At 58.6% G+C, this 23121-nt stretch overlaps 1 protein-coding gene across 6 annotated transcripts in view; it reads right to left on the reverse strand.

The window, feature by feature from the left end:
- The window catches only part of SEMA3F (semaphorin 3F), a 29478-nt gene that overhangs the window by 1979 nt on the left and 4378 nt on the right, over positions 1–23121 (reverse strand). The window contains exons 2-18 of one of the 6 annotated variants that reach the window (XM_060161807.1): positions 22816–22973; positions 8682–8842; positions 8524–8586; positions 8282–8401; positions 7504–7596; positions 5844–5937; positions 4324–4443; positions 3969–4108; positions 3735–3849; positions 3506–3575; positions 3197–3341; positions 2144–2252; positions 1416–1504; positions 1242–1283; positions 901–1058; positions 643–710; positions 227–360 (exon numbers count right to left, since the gene is read on the reverse strand). In XM_060161807.1, the coding sequence (XP_060017790.1) occupies positions 227–360; positions 643–710; positions 901–1058; positions 1242–1283; positions 1416–1504; positions 2144–2252; positions 3197–3341; positions 3506–3575; positions 3735–3849; positions 3969–4108; positions 4324–4443; positions 5844–5937; positions 7504–7596; positions 8282–8401; positions 8524–8586; positions 8682–8842; positions 22816–22927 (1833 nt within the window). In that variant the 5' untranslated portion in view covers positions 22928–22973. Of the gene's footprint in view, positions 1–226; positions 361–642; positions 711–900; positions 1059–1241; positions 1284–1415; positions 1505–2143; positions 2367–3196; positions 3342–3505; positions 3850–3968; positions 4109–4323; positions 4444–5843; positions 5938–7503; positions 7597–8281; positions 8402–8523; positions 8587–8681; positions 8843–11648; positions 11669–22815; positions 22974–23121 lie in introns of those variants that run through there. The other 5 variants (XM_060161805.1, XM_060161809.1, XM_060161804.1 and 2 more) reach the window with 5 other exon arrangements.

Consider the following 23121-nt stretch of genomic DNA (forward strand, 5'->3'; position numbering starts at 1 on the left):
AGGCATGCCTACAAGTAGTTTCCACGTAATGTGGACACCCCACAGAGTTTCCATAAAACTGGATTCACCCAAATGATCTCCACATAGGGAAGGGAGCTTGGAAGGACTTTCTTAGAATGAGGGCTGCCCCAGTTTGGCTCCTATACCACATTTCACCCACGTAGAATTTCGACTGTACAAGGGACTCTCCCAACCATGGTGAGGACTGTGGGGCACAGGAAATCACCTCTCGGCGCCGGTCACTCGGATCTCGCTGGAACAGCCACTTAACGGTAGCCTGGGGCGAGCGGGGCTGGCACTCAAGGAAGGCTGCGCTCCCTGCCACGCCATACTGCACAGACTCCACGGCATTCTTATTGGCTGTAGAACAAGAGGGTGCCACGTGAAAGCAGCACTACCTCTTGGCAGACTGCAGGCTGGCGAGGGGCATATACAGGGATACCCACCCATACAGGCAGGGCTGTGCCATCAGGCATCCACTCCTTGAGGGGGTGGCCGAGGACATCCCTTCTCCAAAACCCCTCACCCCCTCACCCCCACGGACCATGTGAGAATCCTTCCAGTGGGGGCCCCATGAGCAGCTCTGTAGGCTGCACAGCTCCACACCGAGGAGCACCCAGTGGTGAGACATAGAGCACTCACCATTGGAATTGAACCCACGGCACTGCCTGATGGGGTTCCCGTGCCGGACGTCCTGCCGGCGGCTCCGCCTGGAGGAAGATAGCTCCTGAAGGAGTATTCCCAAGAAAACTTGCCCCCCAAGTCTCTATAGCCTCAAAACTCCAGGGTAGGATGTCTCACCCATAAAGTCCCCCAGGGTAATATCACATCCACCTCTAGACCTCCAGGACAGAGCCCTGGGTCTGGTGGCCAAAATTCCAAGGGTCTCGGGGTTCACACCTCTTAGAGGACGCTGTGTAGCGGGAACAGGCTTGGCCATCCCAGGCACAGTAGGGGTCCCGGGCAAGGCAGCAGTCGGCACAGGCGGCCCCATATGCCTGGCAGCGGTGCAGGCTCAGGTGTGTGACGCCCACGGCTGAGGCCACGTACAGTTGTTGCTGTGGGCAGGGGTAGGAGCTTGTCAGTTCCCTCCCCATAGCCAACCTTCCTTAGGAGCCAGTTGGGCCAGGCTCCTCCCCTTCTTGTTCTGTGCCTCAGTGTCCCCATCTCTTTGCCAAGGGCTTGACCCCAAAGTGAAGCAGCCTCCATCCCTACCCTCAGCCCACCTTGCCAGAACTCACCCTCTTGGAAGAGATGGTCATGGTCTTAACAGATGCTGGGTCCTAGGAGAAGAGAGGGATTAGCTTATGACCCTGGGGACCCCCTTCCTGTCCTGACCTGGAGGTCTGAGGTCAGGAGGTGGTACTGAGGAGAGCCATGGTGAGGAGGACAGGACTGGGTGGTGTCACACCCACCTTGAAGACCTCCACCTCCTCTAGCATGAGCTCCTCCATCTCCTGGTCATCCTTAGGCAGCACAATGACCTTCTGCACTGTCCCGCGGTCTGGAACGGGCCGGGCAGGGCCTCAGTGGGGCTGAGGACGCTGGGAAAGGGGCACCAGCCTCAGCCCCTTCCCCCACCAGGGCCCAAACCCCCCAAGGGCAGTGGAGTGGGAGAGCTCTGTGCCAAGGTTGAAGAGTTGCCCCCAGATGAGGGGAAGAGGTCTAAGGAGACTGGCCCTGGATAAGGGGGAGTCACAGCTAGAGTCTGCTCCTCTGACCCCAGACCCTCATTTTGGGAAGCTGCGAACAGGCTGCAGGAAGTGTTCCCTTATGTTGAGGGCTACTGGAACAGCGGTGGGTGCAGTTTGCATGTGCACACGAGAGCATGTGTGTCAGTATTTGGACCCAGGTATCCTGGAGGTGTCTGGCTCTGTCCTCCCTCTTTCCGCCCAAACATGGGTCCCCAGGCACCCAGTGTCCTGCTCTCCCGGCCACCAGGGATAGGGATGAAAATGGGGTTTCGCCATCCCCATTCTCAGTTATCCTGGTAATAGAGAGAAGCCTCCAAAGGATGAAGGTGGCAGAGCTGACATTGACAACCCTGTAGTAACCCCCTAGCAGGGCAGGGCCCAGCCCTATGGATCAGTACCCTCCACCCAGTGGGCCCAGTGTGGGAGGGGCCGGGAGCAGCAGTGGGTACCTGTGCCCAGGAAAAGCACCTCATAGCGCCCGTCGGCTGCATCCACCTGGTCCACGGCAACAGTGGTGAGACGGTAAGGACAGCCTGTGCGGACCACCAGGGGCCGCCGCTGCAGAGGGTAAACGGCCTGGTACATGAGTGGGTGGGTGCGCATGAAGTTGATCACTTCATCAGGATAGTCCTTGGTGGACTTCATGGATGGCGTGAAGGTTCCACCAGGGCACTGCAGGCAGGTGATGAGTGTCAGGCCCAGGCTGCCCAGGGCACCCTGGACCCATTAGCTTCAGAAGAGGTCTCCGCTCTGTCTGTCCCCACCAGCTCCACCTGCTCCGCTTCTCAGAACACCCATCTGGGCTTTTGCCCAATACCCAACCTCTCTGCAGGTCCTGCACCAGCTGAGGTCCCAAGGTCTCACATGGTCAAATCCCATGGCCATCTCCCCAGCTTCATGTGCCATGACTTTGTGGCAGCGTTTGGCAGAGCTGACAATGGCCTTTCTAGGTCCTCATCCCCACCCGCTCGTCTCCTTCCTCTGACTGTTCTTCCAGTGCACCACTTCCCCAGCTCCACCCCTGCTCAGCAGGACCGCAGGCACACCCTAGGCATGTGATCAGATCACGAAGCTCTCCTGCTTAGACTCCCGCAGTGGTCCATGTCACACCAAGATCAGGTGAATCGCCTCCCACTACTGCAGGGGCTCCTGCTCACCCCCACCTCCAGCCTGCCTTGAAGACTTCCCTACAACTTTCAGCTTCCGAACAGCCTCCCAGAGGGAGCAGCCTGCCACACCCAGCCACCATCTTTGTTTCAGGATCCTAGCTGGATTCTTTCACAGCCCGACACTGTGTGTAAACGGTGGAGTCTTCCTTACGGTGTGTTTTGTTTTAACTTCAGCTTTATTGAGGATGAATGGTGAGTTTATATGTGTGTATGGTCCACCTCCACCCCCGCCCCCGTCAACTTGGCTGTGAGTGCCACGATGGTGCGGCCCATGTCTGCAAAGGGCCTGACCCAGCACAGGAAAGGGGAAGGTGGAGTGAGTGGGGTCCTCACCGTGCCGGGCCGTGGGTAGGGCATCTTCCCTGAGAAGGGCATCCATTGGTAGTTGGGGCCCTCCTTGTGGGCAAAGGGCCCATTGAAGACCATGCGAATGTCAGCCATGGAGTAGACACACACGGCAGAGCCTCGGAACACAGAGCTGCGGGCAAGGCAGGCTGCTGCTGCGGGTGGGGCAGACCCTTGGCCCAGGGTCCTCCCCAGCCTGCCCTCACCCACAGCTCCCCACCAGGATAGGGTCCTCCACAAATCACAGCCCCCTACTCAGCCACACCCTGCCACTGCCGGCCCCAGCCCCAGTCTCACCCCGAGGAGGTAAAGACAGCGTAAATGACTGGGTTCCTCACATCCTGGGTCTGCTGGACAAACACATCCTCTGGGGACAGAAGGAGAGGGAGCTGGGAGGGTACCTTGGCCACGAGCCCCAAGGCCCTGCCCACTCCTGGGTGGGGGGCACCAGGCTTCCCCTGACCACCCATCCGGCCGCCATCCCCTGCAGTAGCCATAGGCCCCCGCCCGCCTGCCGGGTGCTCACGGAGCTCGTCAAAGTGGGTCTCGATGCCATCCTCGCCTGGCACAGAGCAGACCAGCCTTGCCTTCAGGAATGTGCTCCACTTGTTGACCAGGCAGCAGTGGCCGCCGTCATCGTTCTGGGGGGCAGGGGGCAGGGGCTGGGTCAGATCAGCTCACTCACCTCAAAGACCCTGCCAGAGCAGGGCTGATGGAACCAGGACTGGGCCTGGGGAGGGGGCAGCAAGGGGCCTCATACCAGGCAGATCCGCCCGATGCGGGCATACACGGCGGGGCTCTGTGGTGCCTCCGCAGACCGCTCACGGAAGAAGAAGTAGAGCTTGTCGTCGTTGCGCTCGGCGCTGTCAGGGATGAGCTCAGCGTGGATGAACGAAGGGTCTGCAGGTGTGCAGGCGTCAGTGAACCGCACCCTCCTTGGACAAAGCCTCTTTCCCGGGCCAGGTACAAGAAGACCCCCGAGTCTTCCCGGGATAAGAAACTACCCCTGCTCCAGCCAGTCAAGGGCCAAAAATTCTCCCACGAGTGTTTCTTTATGATCTCTGTGCCGCACCCCAGACATGCTGCCCACTGGAGGTGGTGTGGGCTCTGCTCACCATTGAGCCACCGGGAGTTGTACTGATCCGTGCGCATGGCCGTCTGCTTTCCAAGCGTGCGGAAGATGGCCGCGTCGGTGCCCATGAAGTCGATGTACACACCTGCATAGAGCTCCTCGTCTGTGGGTGGGCCAGTGGGTCAGTCATGGGGACGCCCTTGGCTAAGGCCGGTGCACAGCACACATGACCTCCAGGGCAGGGTCCCATCTCCCCCTCAGGTTCTCCAGGGCGATTGTAACAGTGGGGCGTTGGTGAATGTTTTAACAACTGGCTCTGGGAGGACTGGGATTAGCAGCAGTTGGCTCTGATTAGCAGCCAGAGCCAATTTCTGTGGTGTAAATACTCCCACCATGGCTGATCTCAAGCTTGCTAACCTGAGGTCACTCACTGAAAGTAGAGTTGGGAAGACCTGCCAAAACCATTGTCTAGTGTTTCCACCCCGTAGATATGAGAAATGTAAATAATCTCAAGAACACAGATAATAATCAAATATAGTGAAATAATTAGCAAGTAGTGAGTTTTGAGTATTTTTACCTTTGTTTTAAAAGTAATTTATTTAACTGTAAGTGTATATAATTTACTTTCTAACAAGAGCTGTGTTTAGTAGCTGGCTCACAGAATACCTGAAAATTTGAACAGAAAATTTGACAAACACACTGGCTCCAGCACACCGCTCCAAGTCTTCCCTCTAGACTCGCCCAGGGCAGGCCCTGTCTTCCCCCAACGGACTCCCTGGTCTGGACCCTGCCATCCGGCTAGGACCTTCTTACTCACCAAGAGGGAGAGGATAATGCCCACCCTCTGCCTTTCCCAGGCTTGGAGGTGGCACACTGCCCAGCAGCTGCTGAGAGGCAGACTCAGTTGGGCAGTCAGAAAGCAGGCAGACTGCAGGGACCTGGGTCAGCAGTGGCCTCACCCAACCTGGGGGTAGGGGCAGCAGCTGCTTCTGAGGCCCCAGGCAGGACTCCTCCCCAGAGAACATTCTCCCAACTCTCCCAGACACTTGGCCAGACCAGAAACACGGCCAGACCAGAAACAAACTCCCCAAGCTGGTCTCTGGGCCAGGACTCTCCATTGGTGCTGCCTTGTGGGCCTCTCCCAGCCTGCCAGACAATCCGAGAACACGCTATGGGACCACCGCCTCATACCACCCTCAGTACAGACTCCGCTTGTCTTCTCTTCCAGGAAGCCTGTGGCCAGGAGGGTTCTGGCCTTTGCATGGACCACACTGTGGATTTCAGGGTAGAATCTGCCCCCTGCGCCCACCGCACCCCCATTCGAGGGGATGGATGGAGGCTCATACCACCTAGTCTCTGCCCCTCTGCGCACACTGGGGTCTGGTCTGTATCCTTCCCCTTGCCAAGTGGGACCACATTGCGGGGGTGATGGGGGGGAAGGTTTCAGACACAGCAATTTCATGGTCTCTTCCCTGGGGTAAAGTGTTGGTGCCATGCTCCCTGCTCCAGAGGCAGAGGTCACACCTTTAGGCTTTAGAACCAGGGTGGGGTGGGAGCACTCACTGATGAGGGCTGAGGCTGTGTCCAGCTTGGGGTCATAGGGACACTTGCCCTTTCCTGACTCGAGTTTCTCAGGCTCCAGGTAGAAGATGTAATCCTGCAAGGCAGAGAGGGGCCCGGCATCATCCAAGCCATCCCGCACACGAAAGGCAAGGGTCATCAGGCTCCCAGGGTGAGAGCAAGCCCCCAGGGAAACCCTGAAGCCACCCTGCTTCACTCCCCAGATCTCATTGGGTTTTAACTCTATCTTGCCAGGTCTCCCAGGGCAGGGCGGTGCTGAGGGTTCCCAGGGAGGTGCTTCCTGGTCTAGATCTCAGATAAGACCTGGGAATCATGTCTTGGAGGACTCTGCTTCGGGGACCATGAGAGGGGCATCAAGTGGGCTTACAGGGGCTGAAGCCCCTCCATGCCAACTCGTTCAGGAAGATTCTGGCCAGGGCCCCCTTGGGCCACAGAGGTACAACTCTTTGAGCTGTGGCTGCCTGTCTTGGGCCATGAAGGGCAGGGTTACTGGCCAAAGGCCTGGGATCCTGTCCTTTGCCATCAGGTCCCACCAGGCCAGAGGGCTCTGAGGTTATCGTGTCGCCGGGTTTTGTGCCCTACCTGTGGTCCTCAGGATAGACTAATAGGCCAGGGCCTTTTCCCTGCCCCTCAGCAGAGCCCCCAGCTCCACATGTCTCCGCAGGGAGCCAAGAGCTGAGGGGTCCAGCCCAGACCACATGGAATTCACAAAGCCCCCCCACCCCATGCCTCCCAGCCCATCCCTGAAGATGCTAGGAGGAAGGCTGGTGAAGGCACTGGGCAGGACGAGCTCATGAGGAGGTTAAGGGAGGAAGAGGAGAGAGGCACAGAGGCAGGAAGGAGGTGGCAACAGGTGGCAGGGATGGTGATGGGAAGGTGTACACAGGCCTGCTTCCAGTTACACTCTGCACACATGACTTCCTGCACACATGGGGCTGCACACACAGCTCGGCACGCATCACTGCCAACACACGGAACCCACTGTTCACACCCTGGGCACACACACGCAGAGTCTGAGCGGCCCCACTTCTCAGCACTCCCTGCCACAGACACGCGAGCTCAAGTGACCACTTGCTCTATCACTCACCGGCAGCCCCTGCCCCCCTGCCCGCCCCTGCCCAGCCCCAGCGCCCCCCAGCCCCGGCCCAGTCCCTCAGCCCTGTCCTGGGTCAAGTCTAGTAGACACACAGCTCTGCCCCTCCCACCCCAGGGGTTAACCCGTGCCCCAAGTGAGGCATGGGGCATGGACACCTAAGAGCTATGTGTCAGGCTGCACACATGTGCCATTTTCCCACGCTGGGTGCTAAGTAAGGTGTGGGTAGGAGAGTGCCCAACGCGTGCCCACGCATGTCTACACACGTGTTCTGAGGGCGGAGGCATGGCTGTCCCCAGGGCTCCTGTCTTTCCCACCTGATGGCTTCATGATTTCTTGTCACACTGAGGCTGACATGAGTCCAACTGGGAATGCCTTCAGAGGCTGAGGGCACTGCAGGGGAAGGAGTGGGAGGGGGGCACAGAGGTGGACGGAAGATCCGGGGGAGGCTGGCCTGGGGTGCAGGCTCCTGGCTGGAAGGCCAGGCCCAGGATGAGTTCGGTTCAGAGGCAGTGCTGCCTGGCAAGAGCCTGAAGGGATGAGGCCCACCTGGCGTGGGGCTGTGGGCGTCGGGTGGAGGGCACCATCGGTGGCTCTGCTGCCTCGGCCTCTGACCACCTGCATCTGGGTCCAGGGTGTGGCCTGAGAAGACGAGGAATACGGGTTAGAGCCAGGGGTGGCAGGGGCTGGGGGAGCGGGCTCGGGCTGCCAGCTTCTCACACCACACATGCCAGGAACACATGGGAGCACCTGAGCCCCCAGAGCACATATATGCACCCCTGTGTGAACACATACACACAGCTGGGGCACACCTGCACACACCTGTGCCCCTTAGGTCCAATCGTTCTCACACACTCCCTACAAGGTCACACCAGCTCACACGCATGCCCACATGGAAATGGAGGAGGGCAAAAGCAGGCAGGGTGGGGCAGAGCTGAGGAAGGGGCAGCTCTCCCCCAGGCCGTATGGCAGAAGCTGACCCAGGAGTCCAGCCTCCTGATGCTGAGGCCCCCGCCAGGCCCTCTGGCTTGGCTGCAGGGGCACCGTCCACATATGGAGGAAGCGCTCACTGCATGCCAGGCACAGTGCTAAGACCTCTGAGAGCGTTAGCTCACTGCCTCCTCCTCACACCGACCTGTGAGAAAGGCAGCTATTAGCCCCATTTTCAGGAGAGGAAACTGAGGCTCTGAGAGGTGGAAGAAGTCACTCACCCAAGGTCACAGGGCCGGGAAGTGGCAGGGCTGGGGCTCAAGCCCATCCTCCCATCAGAACCCTGGAAGGTAGCTATCAGTGGGGGCAGCACAGGGCCAGGGTGGGCGAGGCTTACCTGGGCGCGGCGGCCGCGGTTTACATAGGTGCACATGGGGTTGTAGGCGCCGGTCCCGCACACATACAGGTGTGTTCGGTTCCAGGGCTGGATGAGCCTGACGAAGTTCCCGCACTCACCCTGGGGCCAGAGGGAAAGCCAAGGAAGTGCCCAGATGCCTGCCTGGCCCCAGTGCCTTCCTGGAGTCCCCTGTCCCCCGCCGTCACCTTCCCCCACCCCACCTGTGACCCCACCGCACTCACGTTGCCATCCTTGCCTGAGAGCACACACTCCTCAATGCGCTGTGGGGAGGCTGCCCAGTGGATCTGCCAGAGATGGAGGTCAGAGGGCCCGCTGGAAGGGCCCCCAGCCCTGGGGCGCGCGTCCCTCATCTCCCCACCACATCTGGGCTGGCCCTTACAATGAGGGGCTCGCGGTTGATGTCATGCAGGTCCAGAGACAGCACGTAGTCCTTGCTGCCCACATACATGCGGTCGTGGTCCTCGTCCTTAAGCAGGATTCGGTAATCAGTTGTGTTGAGCAGGAAGTTGAAGAAGTGGGCCGTGCCTGTGGCCTTAAGCTCTGTGGGCAGAGGGCAGAGCAGCAGTGAGGGCTCTTGGAGACCATCCACCCATACCCGCTTTGACAGAGGGGGTAGCCCCACCACACGGTCATCTTAAACCCCCAGCTTCCCCTCCAGGGCCTGCTGGGTTCCCTCTCTAGTCCCTGACATTCTGGGAGGAGAACGTGGGACAGTTGGGCAGGCCAGGGAAGGGGCCACACCCAAAGCCGGGGCCCTGATTCATCGGCAGCCCAGCCAGTCTCTGGGTCCCAATGAAAGGGCAGTGGGCGTGGGCCAGGGTGTGTGATGGCATCAAAGACTCTCTGCTCAGGTGGGGAGTTAATGTTCCCATGCTCAGGGTGGGGCCAGCTTCCCACAGGGGCCTAAAAGGGTTAATGAACAGGGGGGTGGGGTGCAGGTGCAACCAGGACAGCTCACAAATGCTGGCACAGAGCCAGGGAGCCCTGTCCTCACCCCAGCTGCCAACAACAGAGAGCAAAGCTGGCACACAGCAAGGTCCCCACCTTGCCTGAAGCAGGTTAGCCAGGACACCGGAAAGCCCTGCTGGAGCCAAACTGCCCAACAGACCCTTGGGCTTCCCCCAGACCCCACAGGGTTGCTGATGGTGGAATCCTCAGGCCACTCTGAACCATCCAGGAAGTCTTTCCCAGGAAAGAGGCCCTCCCCCTAGTGCTGCAGCATCCCCAGGGCTGGCGACAGGGTCCAGCTGAGTCCTCAGTTTCCCTTCTGTGAGTCTGGCAGCCCTGGCCCTCTCACCCTCAGGTTGCTGAGGGAAAGTCCTCCTTTCTGGGGATGAAAGACAGGAGGAAACTTGGCTAATGATAGGCCAATGACAGAGGACTCCAGGAAACTTGGGAAGCTTCCTCTGGGAGAGGGAGTTCCGAGGGGTCCCCTTGGCAAGTCCCTCCTCCACCCACCCCCAGCTAGTTTTAGCTCCGCAGGAGAGAAGAGATTGCAGTGAGGGTGATGAATGTTCACCAGCACAGGAGGCTTGAGATGGCAGCACACAGAGGAGTATGTATGCATGCACATGACCCAGGTATACACACACGCACATATGTGTCCTACATCAGATGACGCATCCACCACGGGGAACTTACACATCTCATCTCCCTGCCCCACATCTGGTAACCCACTTCACAGGTGGGGCTATCAAGGGGGAGGTCTGGAGAGGGAGAATCTGAGCCCTGGGATCTGAGGTCACTGAGAGCCATAGATGCTGCCTGAAGGTAGAACCAGCAGGTGGCCCCATCCCATTTAGTCAAGGCCGCTGTCTCTGACTGGCCTGGCTGACCTTGACCCCTGCTGTGTGCTGGAGACCCGGGAATGGAGCTGGAGGGGCTGTGCCTGAGAGCAGCTCTGAATGGGAGCTTCAGGATGTGCTGAGATGGGTGTGTGAGGTGGGCTGGGAGCCAGGGGAGTCCCACAGCAGACCCAGAGCCCACATCTGAGGGCTGGGCAGGGCAAAGGCCTTGCCCTGCCCAGCCCTGACTATGGCAGCAGGAGAATACAGGTGATGACCTTGGCCCACCACTGGGACGCAGAGACGCCAAGGGATCAAAGGGCCGATCCCTGCCTGGCTACAGCCTCATCAGCGGTGCCTCTGAAGTCCTAGGCAGGGCAGCCTGAGCACCTGTCCTGCACCTGTTGTTGGGCCACTCGGAGTCCCCCGCCTGGCCACCCGGCCATAGTGACAACAGGAAAGTAAACACTCCCCCCCCCCCCCGTCGCCAACCCAGGGCCAGGAAGTGTCCAGAGAGGAAGTGGGGCTGCCAGCAGAGCCCCCCCAGGCTGGGACAGCCCGCCAGGGGTTATTTATACCCTGGCTGGGGGCATGGCCTTGACTGTGCCCTTACCCGTCCTGCTGGGCTAGGGGGCATTTGGGGGGCAATGGGGGGAAGGGAGGCGAGGCTGAAGTGGGCACCTTCAGACACAGACACCTAAGGTGCGGGGAGCTCCAAATATCTAGCCCCAGGGATGCAACCAGCCATAATGCCTACCTTCCCATCCCCGCCTAGCCTTGGGTCCCTATAATCCAGACCCTCCCCCTCTACAGTGCCACGACCCCCAAGTCCAAGTCCCCCTCCCAAGTACAGACAGAGGAGACACCATTCAGCAGATGAGGCAACTGAGACCTATGTGAGGAGCAGGAGACCAGCCTTGATCTGACATCCTCCCTCTCAACTCTCCGTGCCTGAGCCCTTTGGTAGAGGTGGGAATGGAGGGAGCCTCTTACTTAGCCATCCAGTACCTATTATGTGCAAAGCCCTGTGCTCATTAACATCCAAATCACAGATGAGAGGCACAGAGCAGGGAAGTGACATGTCAGTGTGCATGGAGCGTGATATTCCCACCCAGGTCCATGGCCTTTTGGGCTAAAGGAGGGTCAGGTGCCGGCAGAGCCAGGCCTGGTGGTGGGGACTGCCTGTTGGAGGGCCAGGGCCGGAAGGTGACTCGTCCTCCATTGACAGGGCACATGACTCAGGACCCTCGGGACCCCTCCCAGTGGCCACGGGATATGGCGTCAATGGCTCTGTTGTCACAGGATGTGATGTTTTGGTCTCTGTGGAAACTAAGGTGGGTGTGGGGAGCCCCCATAAGGCTGTGTGGGGTAGGAAATGGGTGGGAGCAAGGGGGAGGAATCTCTGGCTCTGGCATGGGCTTCATGACCCCAGTTGTGGTCTCGGAGCACTCATTTCCCTCATGCCAGATTGTAGTAAAGAATTCAAATAAGGGTCCCCATGACAGCCCTGCACCCCCAGCTCTAGACACGAAGACTGAGGCCCAGGGGAGAGTGGTGCTCACCTTAGGTCACAGGGTGAGGAGTGAAACTGGTGTGCTGTCCCACCTCCTCACTCTGCCGCAGGGTAGAGGAACACTCTACCTTCACTCCTCCAAGAAGCCCGGGTCAGGGCAGATGGTGGTTGAGTAGCCCTGGGCATCCTGCTCTGACACCTGCAGTGTCAGCAGGGCTAGAGCTTACTGGCCCTCAGCCCCACTGAGGAGCAGGGACTTGGGCCAAGGGGACCTGGGGGCCTGAGGGGGCATGGATGTGGGGGAGCTGACACGGACTGAGGTTGCTCCTGTCCTCAGGCCAGTCCCCACCTCTGCTCCACTTGCCCCAGGCCCAGCTCTGATAGCAGGAGTGTCGCCCCTCCCCCACCCCCAGGACAATACAGAAGGAGGGGCTGGGGCACAACCAAAGGCTCTGTGGGTGTCAGGGATTCAAGTTTGTATAAGCTCCGACCTTGGGGAGGGAGGGTGGTGTGCCTGAGTGATGCTCCAGGGAAGAGCTCCCCACCCCCATGCCCTCATCCAGGCTGGGCACAGGTTGGGTGGGGTGACATCCGGGAAGGCTTTTCCTGTCATGGGGAAGGAAGAGCCTTTTCTGGCATCAGACACCTCATTTCCGCAGTCGTTTCCAGCCTCTAGCACTCTCCCATGGCCATTAGACACTTGGGGTCCTGGCCCAGAATGGCCTGGCAAAGGTCCAGAGGCAGGAATTTTCTCAGTGTAAAGGAGGCTTAATCCTGGGGGTCTCTGTTTCTTCCTCTCTGGGAAGCAGCTGATGATGCCTTACTTTAAAGGAGGTGGTGGGCGAGGACAGCACTGAGGAGGCGTGTCTGCAGCCCTCACCCGCAGACCCCGAGTGGGCGGCCCCCGACCCCTGCTGCCTGTCTCTAGGACACCAGGTCTGCTTGCCAGTGAGGCAGGGGCTGCTGCAAAAGGGGGGTCTTGGATCAGAGATGGGTACCCCGCCCCCTTGGTTACAGCCTTACAAAGCAGCAGGCCCTGACGGACAGGGTCACCTCCCTGGGCTGTGCTTGGGTACTGGGAGGTGATAGACAGGTCCCGGCAGCTCAGCCCTGACCTCTGACTTCATGTGGGCTGGTCCAGCCTTAATCCCTAAGATGAAGAGAAATGAGGCTGGGGGTGAGGGGTGGGGGTGCTGGCCGGGGTCTCTGGTCAGTACTTTATCCCCCTGTCCTTCTGAGGAGGGAAACTGAGGTGGATAAGGAGATGGTAGCAGTGGCAGCAGCAGGAATGGCAGGGTCCCTCCTGGACACTCCCATGGGCTCTAGGGAGGGTTGGCCCCCGGCCCCTTTACCACTCCCTCAAGCTGTGAGGGGCCCCAGAGGGAAGGCCCAGGGGCTGGGCTGACCCACTGGCTCTCGGCCTAATCCTCTTTTAATGAGCGGCCAGCCGGAAGGCCTCAGCCCCTGGCCGCAGCCTTGTAACCCTGGAGCCCCAGCCAGGCGAGCTGGGGGCAGGGCCTCCCTAAAGCCTTTGCATGCACCTTTCTCCCTGCTCAGCACGTCCACCTTACTCGTACCTCAATGCCAAGACTCCAACCCTGGCCAGGCCAATCCAGGGCCCCAGCATCTGCCTTGACATACCAGGGTGGCATCTGCCTTGTGCTCCCATGGACCCTCTCCTAGGCATTTACCATTTGTTCAGGTCCAGGTCCCACATGGGGCTGGGCAGAAGAGGCTGTCACCTTTGATTCAGAGGCTGGCTCTCCCAGTCCCACCTCCCACCCCATCCCTAGGGATGTTCTAGATGGGAACCCCTAGAAGCCAGACCCAGGGTTTTGCCTGGGGCTTAAGCTGCCTCTTCGCTGGGGGGTAGGCTCCAGGTTCCTCTGGCCCCAAGCCCCTCAAAATCTGTCCTCTTCAATTCCATCTCTGGATCAAGCTGTCCAGATCAGAGACCCAGAAGCCTCCCTAGGAGGCATCCATACTCGCCCCTCTTCCCCCTAGGCAGGTGAGCCAGGTCAGTGCCAACAAAACCAATTATAGCCGCTCTCACCCAATTAGCAACTAATTATGGCCTCATAGTCTATTCAACATAATTAACATGTAAATGACTCCACGTGTTTATATTCAATAACGGCTCTGCTTGAATTTAATTTAAAAGTCTGAACTGGGGACCCGGTTACCGTATTTCACCACTTAAAGCTGCCACTTCCTGGGAATGTCAGCTCCTCCAGGGGAGAGGGACCCAAGGCCAGAGTGAATGGTGGAGGGGCAGGTGCCAAGACACTGGCCCAGCGCTGGAGAGGGTAGAGATGATTGTAGTCCCTGCCACCCTGACATGCCTATCCCAGGGGTGCGGGGAGGTGGTGAGGTCAGAAGAGCCCCCAGTGGGACCCACAAGATGGGAAATCCTCTGGAACAAGGGGCCCCTTCTATAGGGCTACTGTAAACATCGCAGCTGTTCAGTAAACACCAAGCTGGAGCCGAGCTGGAGCAGCCCAGCTGGGCTAAGCTCTGCTGCAGGCTTCCCTCCCATTTTGGGGGCTAAGGGCTGGGGGTTGGGGGTTGGAGGTTGGGGGTTGGGGCCTGGGGCCTGGGACCGGCAGGCCCAGGCGTGCTGTTCCCACGCCCGTTCCGCCCCAGCGCCCACCTGCTCCGCCCAGGAGAAGACAGGCTGGGGGCACAGCTCATCCTGACCCGGGAAAAAGCCAGGTGGGAAGGGGCAGCAGAGTCACTCCCTGGCACACAAACCTGGTAGACAGCAAAGGTTCTACATCTCTCCCCACTAAGGATGTCCCGTGACTTTAGACCATTGTGTCCCAGCAGGTAGGGAGCCCTCCAGCCTCGGTGCTTCCATTGATCCCTGCCCAACCCCAGGACCACATGGTGCCTGATTGTTCTAGGTCTGGGCTGGTGGCTCAGGGGGCCAGGACGTCCTCCCTGGACCCAAATGGCATGCACGGCTGCCTAGGAGGACACCTTTGGGCATCCGCAGTCCAGGCAAAGTTCAGAGCTCTTGCCCAGCTTGGAAAAGACACAGTGTGGTCAAGGAGGCTGGCTTGAAGGGTCAAGGCGGTCCCTGAGCCTGGGGTGGGAGGAGGGGGCCTGGGCTAGGCAAGCAGTTCACACTGGAATGCGCCCCAAGAAGTCGGAAGGGGGTGGGAAGAGGGGCTCGTCCTGAGGGGAAGGTGGCACCAATCCATTTCTCAGGTGGGCAGAGTGTATCAGAGCCTCCAGTTCCACAGGCCTCGGGGAGCCCACCCCTCCTCCCACATTCCAGACCTGGCCCGGAAACCCCTCACTCCTTCCTCCACCACCTCCTCCTCCCTGTGACTGCAAAAGACAACAAACTCTCCATGGCTCATTTACTCTGATAAATCAACCAGACGGACAGGCCAGGATGGGACCAACAGGCTGGTGGGTGTCAAGACCCTCCCCCTGCCCTGGGCCCAGCCCCCATCTCTGCCCTCCTCAGACTCCTGGGGTCCCTGCAGCCCCTTCACATCACCCACCCAGAGATTCCCAGGATGTCCCAGACAGTCTTAGCGCCCCCCCGCAATATTCAGATGGGGAAACTGAGGCACCGCACAGACAGATGTGTGCTCAGGGTCAGCCTTGAGGGATGTGGTGAGGCTGTGTCAGGACTCCAGGCATGACTTAGCTGGTCGCCAGTCCAGAAAGGCAGCAAGTACTCCACACAGGCCTGGTGCTAGGACTGGAGAGTGCTAAGCAAAATGACAGCGTGAGCAGCCTTGAGCAGAGGAGCCTAGAGTGCCACCCATTCCACCTCAGGTGCTGCAGGAGCCCAGGAGGCCCCCACATTCTAGCTGTTGCTCTCCACTTGTAGTGTAGGACTGACAGGAGTCACCCAGGCTGGTGGACCAGCAGGTCCACACAGTGGACTCTGCCCCTGGAAGGAAATGAGGGCATCAGCACTGAGCCCTAAATGGGAAGAAACAAGGCTCTTGGCTGGGTGCAGAGACCTTAGAGGAAAGAGCATGTCCGGGTAGGAAGCCACGGAGCGATCATGGTAGTGATGGGAGGAGATGCAGACAAGGGGGGATCAGGGGAAGGAAGGAAGAACGAAGACTGGGGGAAGGGGGGTGGAGCTGAGGCCTCACGCCCCAAAGGCCTCCTGGTCCCTGGAGGGGCCTGTTGCTTTGGGGCTGTCTCTGCCCTGCAGAGATATAGCAGATAGGCAATACTTGCCAGCAGCCCCTGTGAGAATGCCACAGGTCAGCCTAGCTGAGCCTCCCTCCGCCACGGGCTGGCCTCCTGGAACCTAGGCCAGCAGCCACCGCCCAGACCCCATTCTTTGCCAGGTCAGGATCAGTAAGCAACCCCAGGAGGCCTCCACCCTCTCCCAGGGGCTGCTCAGCAGCCTGGGGGGCAGGGGCCTGCAGGCCTGCCAAGCTCAGGCACCCACGTGAGCTGGGCTTTGGATTCAGATCGGAGCCTTCTGGCATCCAGGCCTCTGGCAAAGGCCCTCTTGCTATTTCTAAGAAAAATGCAGCAGGAATCTTCTCTGCTTCTCCAGAGCTCTAAGGGCTCCCTTGAGGCAGGGCTCAGATTCCCAGGACAGCGCCAGGTCAGGCCAAGAAAACATACTCTCGGGCCAGTCATGTAGATGCCCAAGTGAGCAACCCAGGCCTGGTCACCCCTAGCACAAGCTGTAGGAACTAGAACAGTGCAGGGTGTGGGGTCGGGGGGGTTGCGGGCTGTGTCACTGCAGCAGATCATGGGCCCCAACCAGACTGGGACACTCATCTCTGGGAGAGCCCCCTCCATGGCATCCCTTCCCCAAATGCATTATCTTTTTCCCAGTATGTATCTGGTACCTCTGCCATGAAAAAAAGAGCTCAAAAACCACAAGGAGAAAGTGCAAACTCTATATCCTAGCACCAAGAGCAAGACTCCATCTAGCGTCTCGCCCTTCCCCAACTGCTGCACCGCACACACCCCACCTCTGCTCCTGCTCTTCCCACTCCCAAAATCTCCCTTCCCGTTTGTGATGTAGCCTCCTCCACAAATCCTGTCCAGACACCCATGGTAGGCATCCTCCTCCTCCTGACCCCACTCCATCCACAGGGCTCAGGGTCCCTCTTGCAGTCCTTTCCAAACACCATCTGCTTTACCAAAGGTTAGAAATCTAGAGGGAGAGGTGAGGCAGTACGGACTCCTGGGGCACCCCCAGGAACAGCCCTCTGAGGGTGTCTGCCACCCTCAGAGTAGCTCTTAGTTTCTAAGACTTCCTTTGCCAGAGCCATAACTGTATTCACAAAAAGTTAACGCACAGGGCTTCCCTGGTGGCGCAGGGGTTGAGAATCTGCCTGCTAATGCAGGGGACACGGGTTCAAGCCCTGGTCTGGGAAGATCCCACATGCCACGGAGCGGCTGGGACCGTGAGCCACAACTACTGAACCTGCACGTCTGGAGCCTGTGCTCCGCAACAAGAGAGGCCACGACAGTGAGAAGCCCACGCACCGCAATGAAGAGTGGCCCCCCACTTGCCACAACTAGAGAAAGCCCTGGCACAGAAATGAAGACCCAACACAGCCAAAAATAAATAAATAAACAAAACAAAACAAACAAACAAAAAAGCCAAGCATTTAAAAAAAAAAAAGTTAATGCACAAAACACAATGAAGTCAGCACCATTTTTGCCCCCATTTTACAGATGAGGCAGCAGGGACACAGACGGACTTCACTACGCAAGGTCTACCCATGGCCAGGATGCAAGCTAGGCAGTTTGAGACCTCAGGATGCCGTTTCCATGGGGCCACTGCCATCCCTACCTTACATGGAGAAACCGGGGGTGGGAGAGCCTAAGCTACTTGTCTTAAGATCACACAGCTGACAAGGTAGGATAGAGGTTTGCCTGCCTTCAGGGCCAGCTCTCTCAACCACCACAGCACCACCTCTTCATTCTACCAAATTAAGTGTCCCACCGCCTGCCCTGGGGGAGGAGCGGGAGGTCTCCCTGGAGTCAGAAGCCAAGTACCCACGGCTCTGAAGACACCCTCTGGGCTCCCCACCACCTCTGGAGAGGTCACAGGGTTGGAGGTGCACACACACAGGTGCAGACAGCCAGGAGCCCACTCTGAGGCCGCCACCTCCCAAGCCACAGGGTGAAAGATGCCTTTATGGGCCAGGATGAGATTTTTATCTTGGTGGTTTCTCTTTAAATTCTTTACGATTACGAAGCAGTGGGGGCTGCCAAGGAACATGATTTACTCCTTGAGCATGCACCAGCTCCTCACTCCGTGCCAAGGGAAGCTGGAGCCAGGGAGGGAGGGGTGGACATCGTGCCAGGGAACCAGAGGCAAGGCCTGTGCTAAGAAGGCCCAGCCAGTGGCGGTCCCATCTGAAGGCTGGCTGGACCTGGAAGGACCACAGCTGCGAGCCTCCGGCCCTGGCCTGGCTGACCCAGGCTGGGCCTCAGGCAGGCTCTCCGCAAGCACAAGGACCTGCCCCGCTCTCTCCGAGGGCTGATCCCTGGCCAGCTGAGGGGCAGCCAACCAGCACCCAGGACCTCCCAACTCCCAAAGCGGCCATTTCCAAGTTCCCTCTCAGGAGTGAGGCGGCTCCCATTTCCAGGAAAACTGAGATCCGAAACGCAGGGATCTCGGCTCAAGTTCATGCTTTGGGTCTTCCTTCCTCCCTCATCAGGCTCATCCTGGAATACCCACACCTCCCCAGTTTGCTAGCTCCAAGTCCCCCTGTAGCTGTCAAAGCCACCTACCCAGCTCCCTGGTGCCACCCCTGGCCTCCAAGCTCCTGGGCCTTCTCACCTGTCCCTCGCAATCTGAAGCTCCAAGCCTGTTTGGCTGGCCAGGGAGCCCCCCTGGTGGGCAAGCCCCACTCCTCACACCATGCAGTCAGGCCAGCTAAGTCGAGGCTTGCTAAAGGCCCTTCCAATTCAATCCGTATTCACCCCATACTCACTCCCCCTTGGGTGAAGTAAATAGACTGTGACCCTTCCTAACCTCCAATCTCCTCATTTCCTAATAAGGAGACCTGGCGACTTTGGTTCTCGAATGCCACACGCAAATGATATAAGTGGTGGCACTGTTATGGGCCCAATAGCCCCAGAGGCTCAGGAGCTGGGCTGAGGAGGGCTGGTGGGCACTGACCAGCACCAACCCGTTCACCCTCCACCTGCAAAACGTCCTTCCCAAAGAGCAAGCCAGATACACCCAGACTCTTGAGAAGGTTGAATCCCAGGGCTGCTCTGGTCATAGAAGCCCTTTTCACTCCTGGACCCTGGTTTTCCTTCTCTGAAGGGAGAGAGCTTCCTAGAGGACTCTGATCAGTGGAGGGGCTGGGGTGATGGACAACTGGATTCATAGGAAATAAGCAAACCCAAGTGCTGTTTCTCCAGTGGTAGAGAGCACAAGAAGACTGACCAGTGCGAACCCAGCCCTTTCCTTGGGAAGTGAGGCTGGGCAGGCTAAAGCCGGCACTGCAGGGTCCTAGAGCTCGAGACCAAGCCCGAGCCCAAGCCCATGGAAGAGGGCTGCGCCTGCATCCCCAACCTGCCCTCCACCCCCAGTCCTGGGACAGGTTCAGACATCAGGCAGAGCCAGGCTCCATCTTAGTCCTGCTCCTGAGTGACCCGGGAAAGCCTCTGGGTCTGATTCCTCACAGGATACCCAGGCAGTCCCCCTCCCCAGGCCTTGGAGGGACTACCACTTGGTTATCATCATGGGTACCTACTGTTATTTCTATTATTTTCATCTTTCCTGACCTCCCCTGGCAAGGTGACCTTCCATTCCATCTCCTTACTCCGGCCTCAGTTTCCCCAGTAGCCCAGCCACCTCATGTCATCACAAGACCGCTTTCCCCCTCCAAACACCTCTTGGCCTCAAGTCCTGGCTAAAGCCAGCCCAGGCAGCAGCAGTGTATTGTGGGGGTGGCTTCCTGGGAAAAAGTAAACATTCCCCAAGCTAAACAAAGGACCTGGCAGGGCCCTCACACCTCCCTCTGCAGTGGGAGGTGGTACCCCAGGGCTTGGACCATCTCAGGGTGGGGGAAGGGAGAGGTTTTTTTCTCCCAGGGTTGGCCAGTGACTCTGGGGTTAAGGGGACTCCAGGCCCAGGCAAGGATAGGTGGTAAAAAGAGGGCCCTGCTGCCCAGGCTCTCTAGTTGTAAGCATCCACGAGCTCTCAAAAAATAGCTCTCCTGCTCCTGAAAATCCTCCTCACTTGACCCCTCATTTCTGCATGACCTTGGCTGTGCTGCTGATGGAAGCTCAGCAGATGGGCCATAGGAGTCTCCCCACTCTGACTGAACCCTAGGTCCCTTCTCCCTTAAACCCTCTCTCAGCTTTAGGCCTGGCTGGGGTGCCCAGGCGGATGGGCAGGCAGCAAGCCCAAGCCTGGCCCAGTTCCTGCCTTTGTTCCTTTATCTGCCCTGGGCAGTGCGGCCCCTCATACCAGAACCTCCGGCTTAGAGGGTCTGACCCGTCTAGGCCGGAACTAGCACCTCCCAACTGCAGCAGGACCCAGGCAAGGGAGGGGATGTGCCTAGGGTAAGGGAGGCCCTGAGGCCTGGTATGGCAGCCGCTATATCCATCCAAGGCACAGATGGAGAAACTGAGGCATGAAGCCACAGTGACCACCAGTGTTCCCAAGAGCAGCCCTCTCTGTGCCCCTCTTGTATATACAGGAGGAGAAGCTCCCCCCAGCCCTGGTCACAGCCAGGCCAGGGTCCAGGTTCTGTAGGTGTTGGTCTCCATTCTCACTCCACAAATGATCAGTGAGGGCCTACTCCTCACTGAGGGCCGCATCGTAGGCATGAGCTGCCTGAGACCATCCAGCATGAGGGGGGATAGGGGTGCACAGGGCCTGGTGCACAGTAAGTGCTGAGCTCCCAGGAGGCACCGGCCAGCTGGGTGTCCATTGTCTTTTCAGCCACTTTGTCTGTGAGCACCCCATCTTGTTCACTGCACAGTCCCCAGTGCTCAGCACAGGGCCTGGCACATGGCAGGTACTCAAGAATCTGCTAAACTAAGTGACATCTAAGCATAAAAGTAGGACAGGAGATCAAGTAGGAAACAGAAAGGTCATTCAGGACAGGGAAACCTGCCCGTGCAAAAGCACAGAGGCCTGGGGATGGGGTGGCCCCAGACAGCCAACAGCCCCACCCCAGGCTGCCACAACAGTCAGCGCCACAGGCTGGCTGCCAGTGAGTTGGGCTTTTCGTCACTGTGGGTGTCAGCTTCAGAGCTAACTGAGGGGGAATTGACCTGACCGATGTGGGCTTCAGGCGTCGGCAAGGCCAGAGCACCAGCACTATTTCTGGCCTCTCCTCTGCCTCCTGCCTGACCGTGGCCCTGCCCTTGCCTGATACTCGGTTTCCCTCTCTGGAAAAAAGGAACAAAAGCCTTTGCCCCTTTGCCCCTGCAGGTCCAAGAAGGTTTAAAAGGAGTGTACAGAGACCCTCCCAATATCTTGTTTCTCCTGCTTCCTCTCATGGGTCTCCAGGGTGATGACAAAAGTAATACCCAGAGTGGACGTCTTGGTTCCAGGATCCCAGGGGTGTGGAAACCAAGTCACCTGCCCTGCCCCTGTGGGGGGAGGGGATGCTCTATTCTCCCTGCTGGCACCATGGGCTTGGAATGGGGTGAGAGGGGGACCAGGCCCCTTCAATATTTATTAATCAGCTCCGAGGACTTCCACCAGGAAAGGGTAGAGATATCAGCAGAATAAGTATCTCACCTTCTTAGGCCTAGGAGAGGAGTTGTCTTTTACAACCCAAACCAATCAACTCTTCTGCCCATTTCTCAGGCCCTGTGCAGGACTCCTTCCAGGTACATCCTCAGAAATTCACTCCCCACTCCCCCATCAAGTTGCACAGGTAATATGGGGCCAGGAGAGGGGCTCTGCTGGGGGACATGGGAACATGGTGAGGTAGGGGCTGGGCCTCAGCCAAGCCTGAGGAAGGAAAGGTTGGCCCAGCCTTTCACCCTTATAAGTGCATCCGGAAATCTGGTCAGCCAGGGCTGAGTCGGCCCCACCCAGGGCAGGCAGCTGGACCAAGTGACCCTGGGCCAGAGGAGGGCCAAGGCTGAGAACTCAGCGGTGACCCCAGGTCCCCCAAGCATGGCTGCTGTCCCTTATCCCAGGCCAAGGGCAGACTCTTGGATCATGCACACCTTCGAGGAAGTGGCTAGTGAGTGAGCCATCGGTATGCCTGGAGAGTGTGTGTGGCACGCGTGTTCACCTGCCTAGTGGGTTAGCTGCAAAGGTGATGGAGCCAGTGACTTCAAGCAAAGTGCTCACTGGGGATGTCAGGCCTGTCAGAACAGCACGTGCTCTCCCTGAACTCACCGGGTGGTCTAGTCTCTAGTCACAGCCAAGAGCCCCCTCCCCAATTCCTGGGAACCCCTCTCACGTGGAGACCCATAGGAAGGTTCCTCAAGCACCCACAGCCCAGCAGAGCAGGTCCTGCTCCTCTAGCTTTCGGAGGCCTCAGTGTCTGCCCTGATTGTCTCACCAGGCAGGGCAGGACCAGTGGCAGGGAAGGGCTTCTGTTTGTTTTGTTTTGTTTTTTTTTGTGGTATGCAGGCCTCTCACTGTTGTGGCCTCTCCCGTTGCGGAGCACAGGCTCCGGACGCGCAGGCTCAGCGGCCATGGCTCACGGGCCCAGCCGCTCCGCGGCATGTGGGATCTTCCCGAACCGGGGCACGAACCCGTGTCCCCTGCATCGGCAGGCAGACTCTTAACCACTGCGCCGCCAGGGAAACCCAGGGAAGGGCTTCTGCAAACACAAGTTTGAAAGGCAAGACACCTCTGTCACCCCAGTTATCACACAGAGGGAGATGCTCTGCAGACTCAAACCCAGAGGCCACACATTCTGGCTCTAGAAGCGGTCTGGGGACTTCCCTGGCGGTATAGTGGTTGAGACTCCATGCTTCCACTGCAGGTTCAATCCCTGGTCGGGTAACTGAGATCCCTCATGCCATGCAGCCAAAAAAAAAAACAAAAAAAGCAGCAGCCCAGACTCAGGACCCTTCTCCAAATATCTAAGTAGTCCAGTCTCCAGCTTTTCCCAGCAAGTCACCACCTCCTTTGTCAGCCCCAACACACCCAGTGTGACCCATGTGGCTGCACAATTTGTCCTTTTTTGCTCTGACCTCTCTTCTCTCTCCTGTGCAACAGGGCCAAGTGCTCTGGACAGAGGAGGATGCTGGGGAACAGCAAGGCAGCCTCTTACCTTTAAATGAGAGCCGGACCCGGGGCGTGGCCGGGAGGTAGTCCTGGGTTGGGGTGGCTGGCCAGGCCCCAGTCAGTAGGGAAGCCCAGAGGAGGAGGCCAGCGACAGGCATTGTGGGAGGGGCCTAGGGCCCAGAAATCAGGCAGCCGGCTAGACACCTGGGAGGGGGAGCAAGATTGCAATGTGTGAGGCAGAGTGGGGTATCCTGCCCTACCAACATTTCCCTGTGTAATTCTGCCCAAGGTGCCTCAGTTTCCCTATCTGAATAAATAGGGCGATGGGTGTCTCCTTGCTCACACCCTCAGA

This window comes from Lagenorhynchus albirostris, chromosome 10 (assembly GCF_949774975.1).
Source record: "Lagenorhynchus albirostris chromosome 10, mLagAlb1.1, whole genome shotgun sequence".
Classification (NCBI taxonomy): domain Eukaryota; kingdom Metazoa; phylum Chordata; class Mammalia; order Artiodactyla; family Delphinidae; genus Lagenorhynchus; species Lagenorhynchus albirostris.